We start from the raw sequence: 14,293 nt of genomic DNA on the forward strand, positions 1-14,293 counted from the left end.
GTTGTAGTGAGCCAAGATCACGCACCTGCACTCCAGTCTGGGTGACAGAGCGAAGACTCTGTCTAAAAAAAAAAAAAAAAAAAAAGGAACACAGGGCCAGGCCGGGCGCATTGGCTCAAGCCTGTAATCCCAGCACTTTGCAAGGCCAAGGCACACGGATCACCTGAGGTCAGGGGTTCAAGACCAGCCTGGCCAATATGGTGAAACCCCGTCTCTACTAAAAATACAAAATTAGCCGGGTGTGGTGGTGCACGCTTATAATCCCAGCTACTCAGGAGGCTGAAGCAGGAGAATCACTTGAACTCAGGAGGTGGAGGTTGCAGTGAGCTGAGATCATGCCACTGCACTCCAGCCTGGGCGACAGAGTGAAGACCCTGTCTCAAAAAAGTAAAATAAAAAAAGAACACAGGTCTCTGAGGACAAAAAGTATTAATAAAAGAAAAACAGATATTGGAAAGATGATCAGGCAGAAGAGAATCTTTGCTTCTGAGGTTAGTGACCCAGATTTGCGTGTGTGATGAGACAAGTCTGTGTTCTTGTGTAACATTCTCCAATTAAGCACTGAGGGTCAGGTGCAGGTAAATCAAAAGTGGAAAGCTGGGGTTCATCCAAGGTGGGGTTTTGCCAAATGGACATGCTAGGAAAACAGGAAGGGCCTGGGAGACTGGGTTGTATTAGCAACGGTACTGCATGGAAATTAAGCTGGGTAAGGAGGTGGGAAGGAGGGAGGTAAAGAAACAAGAGAGTTAGTAGAACTGCATGAGGAAAAAAAGGCCACATCTGCACCCTGACGTTTCCTAGAGATCAGTGCCTTATTAGCAGAGCCACACACAAGTGCCATTACTCAGCCATTTTTGAGTTACAAAAGCAATTTTATAGGGGTCCACCCTAAGTATACCTGACATATGGTTGCAAACATGAGTCTGGACTGCAAAGCTCAGTTGGTTGCATATGCTTGCAAAGCTCAGTCCTTGTTAAAAAGAGAATCAAGAAATATGAGAGATGCTAAAGACATCTCAGCATCAAACCAAGCCTGTTAGAAGGGGAAGTGAAGAGGGAGTTGCTTTTTCAGTAGGTGGTTCCGTCATATTTAATGCCAAGTCCATATCCTCCCTAAAGTCAGCTCATGTTAGTCCCTCTGACTGTGCCCCCAAATCCCACCCACCCACCTTTCAAAGCATGAGTCTAGAGAGAGCTGAACTTAAGTCCTGGCTCTCATAATTACTCGTTGAGTTACTTGGGCATCTGAGTTAATGTCTCTGGACCTCAACTTGCTCATCTGTATAATGGAAATATTAACTATGCTCTCACAGACATTGGGAATAAACATGATAAGGTGTTCATGCTCTTCAGTAGCACCAATAGCTGCTCTTCTGACTTCCTTTGAAACTCCACAAAGACAGGCATTTATCTGCCTTTTCAGAAAAACTGCCCCTTCCTCCCCCTGCTCGCCCTCCTCTTCCTCCCACCATTTACTGGGGCTTCTTGCCTCCTCTCCTTTCCACTCCCTGGGACAGTGTGCCTCGGGTCAGGAGTCAGCAAACTATGGCCAGCTCAATGCCTGTTTTTGCAATTCAAGTTTCATCGGCACAAGGCATACGTTTGTTTACATATTATCTATGTCTACTTTCACACTACAACAGCAGGGTGAGCAGCTATGACAGGAACCATGTGGCCTGCAAAACCTAAAATACTTACTAAATGGCCCTCTACGGAAAAAGCTTCTTGACCCTGGTCTAGGTAATACTCCTCCAGCTCAGCATGGAATACGATGCCTCTCCCAATCACCTTCCTGTATGCCACCCTCCTGACGCCAACAGACTCTTGCCAGATTCACCCTACCATGGTATCATTCATCTTCTCAGATGCCATTTCAATCAAGCCACTTTGAGGCTCCAAAACCTTAACAGCACCCCTCTGTCTGAAACGGTGTTTCCCTAACTTGGACCTTCCTCACACCACTTGTGCCATTTCGACACATCCATAGTCCTCTTACATATTGCTTAATTTGTGTTTTTATTTTAAACTTATGTAACTTAGGTAAATAAATAAACTTTTATTGTTAACCAACAAAAAACAAAACCAATAAAATCTGCTGTTAAGTCAAAGGCAACTCCAAAAATGAATGTAATGAAAACCTTAAATTAAAAGTTCTAGGGTGGGAAGCATGCTGCTAAAATCTAGAGTCTGCTCAGTCTTTGTTAAAAAGAGAACCCGGAAACATGAGAGATGCTAAAGACATCTTAGCACTCAACTGAGCCCGTTACAAGGGGAAGTGAAGAGGGAGTTGCTTTTTCAATAGGTGGTTCAGTCATATTTAATGCCAAGTTCATATCCTCCCTCCTAAAGCAAGCTCATATTACTCCCTCTGACTGTGCCCCCAAATCCCATCCAACTTTCAAGGCCTAGCCCCTTCGGGAAACCGTTCCCAGCCCCTAACAATGGACATCACTTCTTCCTCCATGCACTCAATATGCAGAAGTGAAATGAAATGTTTGCGTTTCAGCTCAAGAGAATCATCAGTGGCTCACGCCTGTAATCCCAGCACTTCCGGAGGCAGAGGCGGGAGGATCACTTGAGGTCAAGAGATCAAGAGCAACCTGGCCAACATGGCAAAACCCCATTTCTACAATTTTTTTTTTTTCTGAGACAGAGTCTCGCTCTGTCTCCCAGGCTGGAGTGCAGTGGCACGATCTCGGCTCACTGCAACCTCCACCTCCTGGGTTCAAGTGATTCTCCTGCCTCAGCCTCCCAAGTAGCTGGGATCACACGCGCGTGTCACCACGCCCAGCTAATTTTTGTATTTTTAGTAGAGACGGGGTTTCACCATATTGGTCAGGCTGGTCTCAAACTCCTGACCTCGTGATCCGCCCACCTCAGCCTCCCAAAGTGCTGGGATTATAGGCATGAGCCACTGCAACCGGCCTACAAAAAATTTTTTAAAAATTAGCCAGGCATGGTGGTGCGTCCCTGTAGTCCCAGCTACTTGGGAGGCTGAGGCAGGAGAATCACTTGAACCTGGGAGGCGGAGGTTGCAGTGAGCTGAGATCACACTACTGCACTCCAGCCTGGGCGACAGGGCGAGACTCTGTCTCAAAAAAAAAAAATCATCATCAGGTAGAAAGGTCCTGGAGCTGTGGTGCCAGGCAAAAACCTTGAATGAAGTAAAACTGTCTTCCACCAGGAAGGCACCTTCTCCGAACCCTTCTGGAATGACCCAAAACTGCTTTAAGAAAGTGCAGGAAAAAGATTCTTTGGGCTAGGGAAGGAAGACAGCTCAAACCCCACAGAAGAAAAACCTTAGATGTCAAGTCTCAGAAAATTTCCCCAAATCTGCCTGCCAGGTTATTCTCCAAAAGGAAAGGATTTAACAGAAAGATCATCCACCTAAGCACTGCCTTCAATTCTCAAAGGCTTGAGCGCCTTCATCCACCATATGCAGGTGTCAGAACCTCAGAATAAAATCTTACACAGTGTCATTTACCGTTCTCATTTCCCTGAGAGAAAACAAAAAAACTTCCCAATCCAAATGCACTTCTTCTACCCTACCCCAGGTCAGCAACAGAACCCTCTGTCCAAATGGAGTTTTATGTGGATCCCCAGTAAATACAGTAGGTAATACCGATCAGTTTGAAGAGGTACCTGAAAGTTAACATGCTCAGCTACCCCCTCACCCCCACTGACCCACCCCAGGCACCCCTAAGGATCCATAATCGTTTGGAAACCATTGGAATAAACCCTTCAAATTCTCCCTGACAAAATGGCTCCCCATCTGCCCATCTGAAATGTGAAAGCACCGTTCGCCCACCAGGGGGCAACATACCAGAGCCTTGGTTGGAGCCTAAGAGAATGGAGGAGGGCGTCTCTCTGGAGCCAGAAAGGTCAAGGGTCTAGAAATACAAAAAGAAAAAGATGGACTCAAGGCACTGAGGCTAACGTCGCCCCCACAGGGAAATCCAGGGAGTCATGGGGGTGCTCATCGCTGCCCCCAAAGCATCTCAGTGTCCTCTGCCTGGCACGGTCAGGTGGAAGTGCTGAGCACAGGGCGGCCAGGTAGCCAAACCCCGGGTACCATCTCCCACAATGAACAGGCTGGAACGCAGCACCAGGGTGGCCCCTCACTCTGCCCTAGAACATTCACTGTTTCCTAAACTCCACTCACTAAAACAGACCCCCCTCCAGATTTTTGCCACATCCAAGGAGAAAGTACATTACTTCAAAATTCTATCAGTCCGCTTTTAATTCATGTTAGCCTCTGACTAGGTAATACTATCAGTTAAACCAGCGTGTTTTAACTGACAGTCTAATGATTTATCTTTTTCCTAATATGCAAGGAAATAGATATACAATGACTGAAAATGTAAAAAACGATATACTCGTGAAAATAGTCTTTGCATACCATCAATGTCACATACATCACACCCTGGCAAACAAAGAGGTGAAACCTTCGTGGCCCAATAGGGCAGCCACTAGCCACATGTGGCTACTGAAATCTCAATTAATTAAAATTAAATAAAACTGTAACATCAGGTCCTCGGTCACACTAGCTGCATTTCAAGTGCTCAAAAGTTGCATGTAGCTAGCAGCTACCATTCTGGACGGGAAGTACAGAACATTTCCATCATCGCAGAAAGTTCTCCTGGGCAACACTATTCTACACTTTGAGGGTCCCCAAGGGAGACTACTGGGGAGCAGTTGCCAGGTCCCACACATGCCGGCTCAGGCTCCATGTTCCCACATATCCACTGGAAATTCTGGCACACTGTTAAGACAAGCCTCCCACAACATGGAGGGCAGCAGATAGGGGCTCTTAAGTCCACTTGGCACAAAGGGTAGATGTCACTAGCCAACGGCACGGGGGGATCCTCACCGAGCCACTGTCCTTGCTTTTCTCAGCTGACGTTTCCTTCTCTTTGGAGGCACTGGCCGTTTCTGAAGGTGCTGACTGTGTGCTCGAGGAGCTCCCCTGGGACGACTTATTTAGTGTTTCTGTGTTCACCTCAGCATCCGCTTCCTGCTGAGGAGCAGTAGCTGGGGACAAAGGAGAGAGAGAGAGACGCCACATATACACAGAGTACGATGATTTTGAAACATGCATGGAGCCCCGCCCTGCACCCAGTGGCACCCAAGGCTCAGCCCACCCAAGGCTCAGCCCTACCCAGCGCATAAAAGTGTAGGCTCAAGGGGGCTGGATTGCCAGAGTTTTCCAGAAGCTGGAATTCCAAATTTTAGAATTCCAAATTTTAACGTAAACATGCTGAGACGAAGTCTCGCTCTGTCACCCAGGCTAGAGTGCAGTGGCACAATCTCAGCTCACTGCAACCTCTGTCTCCCAGGTTCAAGTGATTCTCTTGTCTCAGCCCACCAAGTAGCTGGGACTCAGGTGCACGCCACCACGTCTGGCTAATTTTTGTATTGTTAGTAGAGACGGGGTTTCACCATGTTGGTCAAGCTGGTATTGAACTCCTGACCTTAGGTGATCCACCCACCTCGGCCTCCCAAAGTGCTGGGATTACAGGCTTGAGCCACCGCACCTAGCCAACATGTTGATTTTTAATGGTTAGCAATTCAAGTTTTATTAAATCATTCTGTAGATGAAAGTATATTCTTGGAGCAAACAAAGCCCATCAACAAGAGCCAACCTGTAACTGCCAATTTAGAGTCACTCTATTTAGTCATTTCAACATAGAGACCTGTATTTTTAGCCCCAGAGACTTTCTTCCTTCTAAGGTGGGACAGGAAAACCACGTGACAGGCGACACGCTGTCAGAGGCCCAGAGAATGTGGAGATGGCAGAAACTTGGACACATAGAAAAACATGGCGTTTGGGGCCGGGCGCAGTGGCTCATGCCTGTAATCCCAGCACTTTGGGAGGCCGAGGCGGGCAGATCACGAGGTCAGGAGATCAAGACCATCCTGGCTAACACGGTAAAACCCCGTCTCTACTAAAAAACACAAAAAATTAGCCAGGCGTGGTGCCGGGCGCCTGTAGTCCCAGCTACTAGGGAGGCTGAGGAAGGAGAATGGCATGAACTCGGGAGGCAGAGCTTGCAGTGAGTTGAGATCGTGCCATTGCACTCCAGCCTGGGAGAAAGAACGAGACTCCGTCTTAAAGAAAAAAAAAAAAGAAAAAGAAAAACAGGACGTCTGGGAGGAATTTAGGAAGAACAGATGTAATTATGTCACAAAAAAAGGAAAGCCGAAGGACATTTTGGCCATCTTGGCAAAACAGCAAAAGGCTCATCAGACACATTCCAGAACGGAGGGAAAACACAAAGAGACTTTACTCCAGTAAGAGACCAAAAGTCTCTACAAAGACGACATCTCCCTACAGACTGAAGAACAGGGTGAGGTATTCTCCAATATTGCCTTTTAAAAAATAATAAAATAACAGATTTGTCTAGAGCAAGAGCTGGCAAGCTAGTGCTGCCTGTTTTATTGGCAGACAGCCACATTCATCCATTTACATATCATCTATGTCCATCCATTTACATATCATCTAAGACTGCTTCTGCACTGCAACAGCAGAGTTAAGTAGCAGCAACAGAAACCACATGGTGTATAAAGCCTAAAATATTCACTCTCGCCCTTCACAGAAAAAGTTTAACAACCCCTGGTCAAGCTTCTCACTCTTGAGTCATTTACATACCACCTTTGCAAAGTTTGCCAATCCGCAGACATACTACCTTATTGTATTATTTATGTGACACTTGAAATTCTTTAAAATGGAAGTGTTTCATTCCAACCATACAAAGCTAGTATCATTTGCCACAAATAAAAGCTAATGGTAAAAAATAACTTATAGGCTGGGCGTGGTGGCTCACGCCTGTAATCCCAGTACTTTGGGAGGCTGAGGCGGGCAGATCACTTGAGGTCAGGAGTTCAAGACCAGCCTGGCCAACATGGAGAAACCCTGTCTCTACTAATAATACAAAAATTAGCTGGGCATGGTGATGTGTGCCTGTAATACCAGCCACTTGGGAGGCTGAGGCAGGAGAATCAGTGGAACCCAGGAGGCAGGGTTGCAGTGAGCCGAGATCGTGTCACTGCACTCCAGCCTGGGGGACAAGAGCAAAACTCTGTCTCAAAATAATAATAATAATAATTTATAAAATATTACTGATGCCAGGCACGGTGGCTCACGCCTGTAATCCCAGCACTTTGGGAGGCCAAGGTAGGTGGATCACCTGAGGTCAGGAGTTGAAGACCAGCCTGACCAACATGGAGAAACCCTGTCTCTACTAAAAATACAAAAAATTAGCCGGGCAAGGTGGCGTATTTCTGTAATCCCAGCTACTCGGGAGGCTGAGGCGGGAGAATCGCTTGAACCCGGGAGGCAGAGGTTGCAATGAGCCAAGATCACACCACTGCACTCCAGCCTGGGCAACAAAAGCGAAACTGTCTCAAAAAAAAAAAAAAGGATAAATTCGAACTAGATAGTGCTTCCTGCTGGAAGCTCTAGGCCTGGGGACTGCTTGTTCTATGTTGAAAAGGGTGATTACAAATATTACAGCAGTGTCAAAGATAGGTTAATTCCAAACCAACACTTAACAAAGAAATTGGGAATCCATATCATCTAAAGCCACAAGTCCATTACTGCCAAAAAAAACACAGTGTCTCAAGTTCAGTACTACTGACATTTTAGGCCTGAGAAGAGATCAAGGGTTCTGCAAAGATCAAAGGTTCAAAATGCCCATGGCTCATGTTTTAGCTGTGTGCCTGCACGCTGCTCACCTGTGTGTAAGAGACACAGTTGTTTTTGAGTGGAAGTGACCAGAAGCCAGGCGAGCTCCCTTGTCAATTAGCCCTGAGACCCCTGAGGTCCATAGGGGAGACCAACGCCAAGCCACTGCAGCCCAGGACGGGAGGCAGCCCCACAGGGCATTACCTGACTGGGTGCAGGACTTCATGTGCTCAGGCCAATGGGCTTGCTGGCAGGGGTAGTCACAGTAGCTGGTGTTCCAACAGCAGTAAAAGATGGCCTCCTTCTTGCAGTTGGCGCACCACTGCTTCTTCTTGGTCTCATCCACCGCCTGCTGCTTCTCCAGCTCCAGCTGCTTCTTCACCTCAGCGATGAGCCGGTCCCGCTCCTGCTCCAGGCTCTGCCGCATCTCCGCCATGGTCAGCTCTAGTGGAGGAGGGGAAGGAACACTGCTCATCACCTGACCCCAGCCTGGGGTGTGGGGCTATTCCTGCCCCCAGATTCAGGCAGACCTGGATGCAAGACCTGGCTGGAAGAAGCCCTGGCTGTGTGCCCGTGGGCAATAACCTAGCCCAAGTCTTCATCTTTAAACAGGGCACTCATCATAGCGACCAGATGGTGCTGCCTGTTGAGAGTGGACATGAGGTGCCCAGCGTGGACATAACTGCAGCCCCAGAGGATTTTCAACACCAGACTACATTCTGGGAATTCCTCAAAGTAACCCTTGAAACAACTACCACCAAAACTCACTTTCCATCCTATTATTCATTAACATAAGCCCTTTCCCCCATCAATCAAATACCTATATAGCACCCACTACATGAAGGCACTGTTCTAAGAACTTTATAAATATTAACTCATATAACCCTCATCCTAATAATCCTACGGGGTAAGTACTACTATTCTACCCCTTTCACAGATGAGGAAACTGACGCAAACAGGAGCTGGGCCTAGACCTCAGGCGTGCTTTCTTGTAGGCGTCTCCTGTGGCATTGGATCCAGATGGGACTGTGGTTGATGATTATACTAACAGGACAACTATGAACCTACTCAGTCTACCAGGATTTCTCTAATTTTACTTCAGACAGTTAAGTCCACTGGTAATTCATTTAGGAGTGACCTGCAGGCTGTAGTAAAAGAAAAAGAGGCCGAGTGTGGTGGCTCATGCCTGTATCCCAGCACTTTGGGAGGCTGAGGCAGATGCATCACCTGAGGTCAGGAGTTTGAGACCAGCCTGGCCAACATGGTGAAACCCCATCTCTGCTAAAAATACAAAAATTAGCTAGGCACAATGGTGTAATCTCAGCTACTTGGGAGGCCGAGGCAGGAGAATTGCTTGAACCCAGGAAGCGGAGGTTGCAGTGAGCCGAGATAGTGCCTTTGCGCTCCAGCCTGGACAACAAGAGGGGGGAAGGGGAAGGGAGGGGAGGGGGGAGGGGAAGGGAGGGGAGGGGGGAGGGGAAGGGAGGGGAGGGGGAGGGAGGAGGGGAAGGGAGGGGAGGGGAGGGGGAGGGGGAGGGGAAGGGAGGGGAGGGGGGAGGGGAAGGGAGGGGAGGGGGGAGGGGAAGGGAGGGGAGGGGGAGGGAAAGGGAGGGGAGGGGGAGGGGAAGGGAGGGGAGGGGAGGGGAATGGTCCCTCAATTCCTTCAAATACTCTTCCTGAACTTTATAAAGTAAAATTAACCCCTCATAAAGAAGTTAACTACTTGTGGCCAGACAGAACCTTTGAGTCAATCTACCTACCTTTAACTAGGGGCCTGCAAACCATAGCTAAGTTTTGGCCAGCCCACAGGTAATTTTTTCAAATGTGCAGTCAACACATAAAAAGAAAAGGATTTTATGTAAGTAAGATTCCCTGATTTTATTAGAAAAACAAGAAGTGGTGGCAGGGGCAGTAGATCACATCTGTAATCCCAGCACTTTGGGAGGCTGAGGTGGGTGGATCGCTTGAGGCCAGGAGTTTGAGACTAGCCTGGCCAACATGCTGAAACCCCATCTCTACTAAAAGTACAAAACTTAGCCAGGCATGGTGGTGCACACCTGTAATCCCAGCTACTCGGGAGGCTGAGGCATGAGAATCACTTGAACCTGGGAGGCAGAGGCTGCAGTGAGCTGAGATTACATCACTGTACTCCAACATGGGAAACAAGAGTGAGACTCTGTCTTTAAAAAAAAAAAAAAAAAAAAAAGGAGAACGAGAAGAAGCAACAACACCCAAATCAGCGTCCACAAAGAATGAACCAAGGGCTTCTCTCCAGGGGGCTCTGAAAGGATTCATGTCTGCAAGGTGTGACTTAGATGCAGACCACAAGTGAGCAGGTAGGCACACCTGGGCATGGGTCCTCAACCTAAGAGTTCTTCTGGCTGCCAGCAGCCCATCTGATCTGATACTACGTGAGGGGCTGAAGCAATCGCTTCTACCTTTGGGGAAAAGCTTATCTATACAGAACGACAGGCCAAAACATCTGTCAATCTAATCCAGGGACCAATAAAGTATCTTTCTCTGCACTGAGCAGTGCACAGGAAGCATCCAGATATTGTTAAAGTGCCCAGCATTCCATGATGAACAGGGTGAAGAGTGCCCAGACTTGAACTGTGCCCGTGTGACTTTGAATAACTTCCTCAACATGTCAGTTTCTTCCCTTGAAAACTGGGGATATGTCCATGGCATGCGGAGTGTGGAAAAAAAGAAAAGGAAAACCAGGGATTTAACAGATCCCTTTATCACAACAGTTTGTGTAATGAAATTAGTTAAGTTCACTGCAGCCTCAACTTCTCAGGCTCAAGTGATCCTCCTTCCTTAGCCTCCCGAGAAGCTGGGACCACAGGAGCGCACCACCAGGCCCAGTTAATGGTTTAAAATTTTGTGTAGAGATAGGGTTTCGCCAGATTACCCAGGCTGGTCTTGAACTCCTGGACTCAGGTGATCCTCCCATCTGGGCCTCCCAAAGGGCTGGAATTACAGGTGTGAGCTGCCGTGCCTGACCAACCCTCATTATTTTATTGTTCAGGCTGGTGTTCTGAACACAGGAAAGGGGGGCTCCCACCAACACCCGCTCTTACACCTGGTTTCTCCAGGCCCAGATTCTCAGGACTCTGTGGTCTCCCTACAAGTCATACAATCCTAGCCTAGTTTTAATTGCACTCACATCTGGGCTTGACTCCAGAGGTGCAAAGAAGTTCACACCCAAAACCCTCCTCAGTCCAGACCAGTGTGTCAGGCCTTACCCAAGTTGTGTTTCATTTCAGAGAGCTCTTGCTGGTGCAGCCACTGGAGCTTCTCTATCTCGATCCTCAGCCTGCGAATCTGGAAGAGGGAGAGTGAGCGTCTTCAAAAGCTGTCTCATGCAGTTCACCAGCAGGGCTCAGAAGCTCAACCATGGCTGGCTGTGAGGGGTATGGGAATCATGCTAACCTTCCCACAGCTATAGTCCAGAGAGGTGATCACCGGTGCGTGAACCCAAATTCACCAGAAACACTGGTTCAGAAAACCAAGTATAAACAGGCCATCGATTCCAAGAAATACTGGCATGAGGGAAAGCCACTTAAAGTGACAAGGACCAGACTTTCATATAAATAATATATTAAGGGTTATTTAGGATTTTGGTCTATAAATATGAAACAGATACAAAGATAGCTGGATTTTCACTCTTACGTAACAACATTTAGGTGGTGGGATCCACACTTATTCACCTGAAATTCCAAAGCCTGACATCTCTGAAAACCAAAGGGTATTTCTGGGCAGGGGAAGTGTAACTTTGGAGCCAAACTCATTTGGAAGGGAAAATAAACAAACAAACTCGACCTGATCTGATAGGAAACTAATTAAACAGTGTTTTGGCCAGGTGCGGCGGCTCACACCTGTAATGCTAGCACTTTGGGAGGCCAAGGTGGGCAGATCACCTGAGGTCAGGAGTTCAAGGCAAGCCTAGCCAACATGGAGAAACCCCATCTCTCCTAAAAATACAAAAATTAACCGGGCATGGTGGCGCACGCCTATAATCCCAGCTACTTGGGAGGCTGAGGCATGAAAATCATTTGAATCTGGGAGGCAGAGGCTGCAGTGAGCCAAGATCATGCCACTGCACTGTAACCTGGGTGACAGAGCGAGGCTCTTCTCAAAAAAAAGAAAAAAATTTTAATTTAAAAAATAATAAACAGTGTTTAATTATCACAGTAGTTCTCAACTGGGGCAATTTCGACTACTCTCCCCTGTCATGAGAATGTCTGGAGTCATTTGTGGTTGTCACAATTGAGCAGAGTTGCTGGCAGGGATGCTGCTCAACATCCTACAATGCACAGGGCAGCCCCACAACAGAAATTATCTGGTGCAAACGTCAGTATAGCTAAGGCCAAGAAAACCTGATTTATTCACGTAGTGTGAACAATCACATTTCATTGCAGAAATGGTGTCTCTAATTGTGGGGGGCTGCATATTATAACCTCTCTAAAATCCAAAAAAAATTCTGGCATACATCCAGACCCAAGGTTTCAGGTGAGATATTATGAACCCGTATTTTCAACCACACACCAATTCTTACAACGTATACAAACAAGAATGAAGCTGTTTCTAAAGCATTATTTTTTCCCTTCTTATTTGATGTCCAAAACATAATCATAAAGGTCATACTTGCAAAACTATTCAAGGGGATTCATTGATTTTTCTTGGGGCCTCTCTTAAATCTTTGTATTCACACTGTCTTCTGTTGAAGGGACCACCAGGTTGCCTTCCTGAAGATCTTCTCCTCTTCGTCTGAGCACCAGCCTAATGCTGCCAAGTCCTAAAAGGTCAATAGCTCTGCAAAGGATTCCCACAGTTCTCCAACGTCTCCTTAAATGACCTCTGTAAGTCCTGCCACTTGTCATTTCACCTGATAACCCGTTTGCATCTGGCCTACACTGTACCATCCACAGACAGCCAGCAAGTGGCCCACTCTCCAAGCCCTGATAGGGAATTAGCCTAAAGGGGAAGTTCAGGGAGGTATATTTTTATAAGTGGATGCTTTATAAGTGGATAGCTTAATTTTTTTTTTTTTTTTCCTTAAGAGACAGGGTCTCATTCTGTCTCCCAGGCTAGAGTACAGTGGCACAATCACAACTTACTGCAGCCTCAAACTCCTGGGCTCAGGCAATCCTCCTGCCTCAGCTTCCTACAAGAACACACCACCATCTCCTGCTTGTTTTTTTAAAATTTTTGTAGAAATGGGGTTTCACTATGTTGTGCAGGCTGGTCTCAAACTCCTGGCCTCAAGCAATCCTCAGGATTCCCAAAGCGCTGGGATTACCACAACTTCCCAAAGCGCTGGGATTATAGCCACCATGCTCAGCCAACGAAATGTCTTAACCACTTTCTTCTCTACACAATCACATAATTATGGAGACTCCAGTACACAAATTATTGAACAAAAAGAAGCACTTGTATTAAAAAGTCCAAACTTACAGAGAAGATTCAGGAGCCAGTTTTACATGAAGCAAAAAGAACCGGTGTCCAGTTTCACCAGTAGGTTAACTGAAGCTCTGATTTTGGCTGTTTTATTAGAAATGAATTGATCACACAAAGCAGGGCATGTCTCCACAGCCCCAGCCGTCTGGCTAAAGGAAAAAATACCCCCATCAACAATCACAATCAGTAGAGCCAGCTTAGTGACCAAGCCAGGACCCAAGAGGGGTTGGTTTCCAGAGAAGCTTCTTCATGGTACCACCTTTAAAGCAGCCCATAAAACACTCTTAGCAAATAAGAAATTCATGTGTCATCTCTGACCTCAGCTATTGTGCTTCCAGTAGTGTTTTTAGAAAGATCGTTGTATATTTCTGTCATTGTTCCTTTTATTGCATCCATCATCTGAAAGATAAAAACAGAAACAATTCAGCTGATCACTTCTTGGAGGCTTTTCCTGGTGACAAATACTTAAAATCTATCTGTATAAAGCAGAGGTTCTCAACTCAGGGAAATTTTGTCCCACATGAGACACTGGGCATTTCTGGTTGCCATGACAGGTGCAGGGGCGAGAAGAAGGAGCTGCTACTGGCATCTAGAGGGTGGAGGCAGGGACGCTGCTAAACTTCCTACCTAAACCATGCTAAATGCACAGAAGGACCCCGCACAAAAATGACCTATGAGCCTAAAATGTCACTAGCACTGAGGTTAAGAAACCCCAGCATTAACGGGGTAAAAATTTCCAACAAATTTCATGTATCGCATTGTGGTACCACTTCATAACCATAAAGCTAGTTTCCATACCCACATAAAGCTAGTTTCCATACCCACATAAAGCTAGTTTCCATACCCACATAAAGCTAGTTTCCATACCCACATAAAGCTAGTTTCCATACCACAGTTTGGCTGAAACCGGAGAGGCCAAATTTGGCCCCCAGATAGATGTGTGGTGGTTTTTTCTCTTTTTGTTTTTTTTAAGATGGAGCCTCGCTCTGTTGCCCAGGCTGGAGTACAGTGGCGTGATCTTGGCTCACTGCTACCTCCGCCTCCAGGTTCAAGCGATTCTCCTGCCTCAGCCTCCCAAGTAGTTGGGATTACAAGCGCACATCACCACACCCAGCTAATTTTTTTTCTATTTTTAGTAGAGATGGGGTT

The 14,293-nt window shown here is 46.8% G+C and overlaps 1 protein-coding gene across 42 annotated transcripts in view; it reads right to left on the minus strand.

Annotated features, from left to right (window-relative positions):
* The window catches only part of ZMYND8 (zinc finger MYND-type containing 8), a 148,771-nt gene that overhangs the window by 7,105 nt on the left and 127,373 nt on the right, over positions 1-14,293 (minus strand). For 38 of the 42 annotated variants that reach the window (XM_063659273.1, XM_063659293.1, XM_063659288.1 and 35 more), the window contains 5 exons: positions 13,463-13,543; positions 10,930-11,008; positions 7,889-8,128; positions 4,871-5,031; positions 3,824-3,890 (listed from right to left, as the gene is read on the minus strand). In XM_063659273.1, the coding sequence (XP_063515343.1) occupies positions 3,824-3,890; positions 4,871-5,031; positions 7,889-8,128; positions 10,930-11,008; positions 13,463-13,543 (628 nt within the window). The remainder of the gene's footprint in view (positions 1-3,823; positions 3,891-4,870; positions 5,032-7,888; positions 8,129-10,929; positions 11,009-13,462; positions 13,544-14,293) is intronic. The other 4 variants (XM_063659276.1, XM_063659280.1, XM_063659285.1 and 1 more) reach the window with 1 other exon arrangement.

The sequence above is a fragment of the Pongo pygmaeus genome, chromosome 21, assembly GCF_028885625.2.
Source record: "Pongo pygmaeus isolate AG05252 chromosome 21, NHGRI_mPonPyg2-v2.0_pri, whole genome shotgun sequence".
Taxonomy (NCBI): Eukaryota; Metazoa; Chordata; class Mammalia; order Primates; family Hominidae; genus Pongo; species Pongo pygmaeus.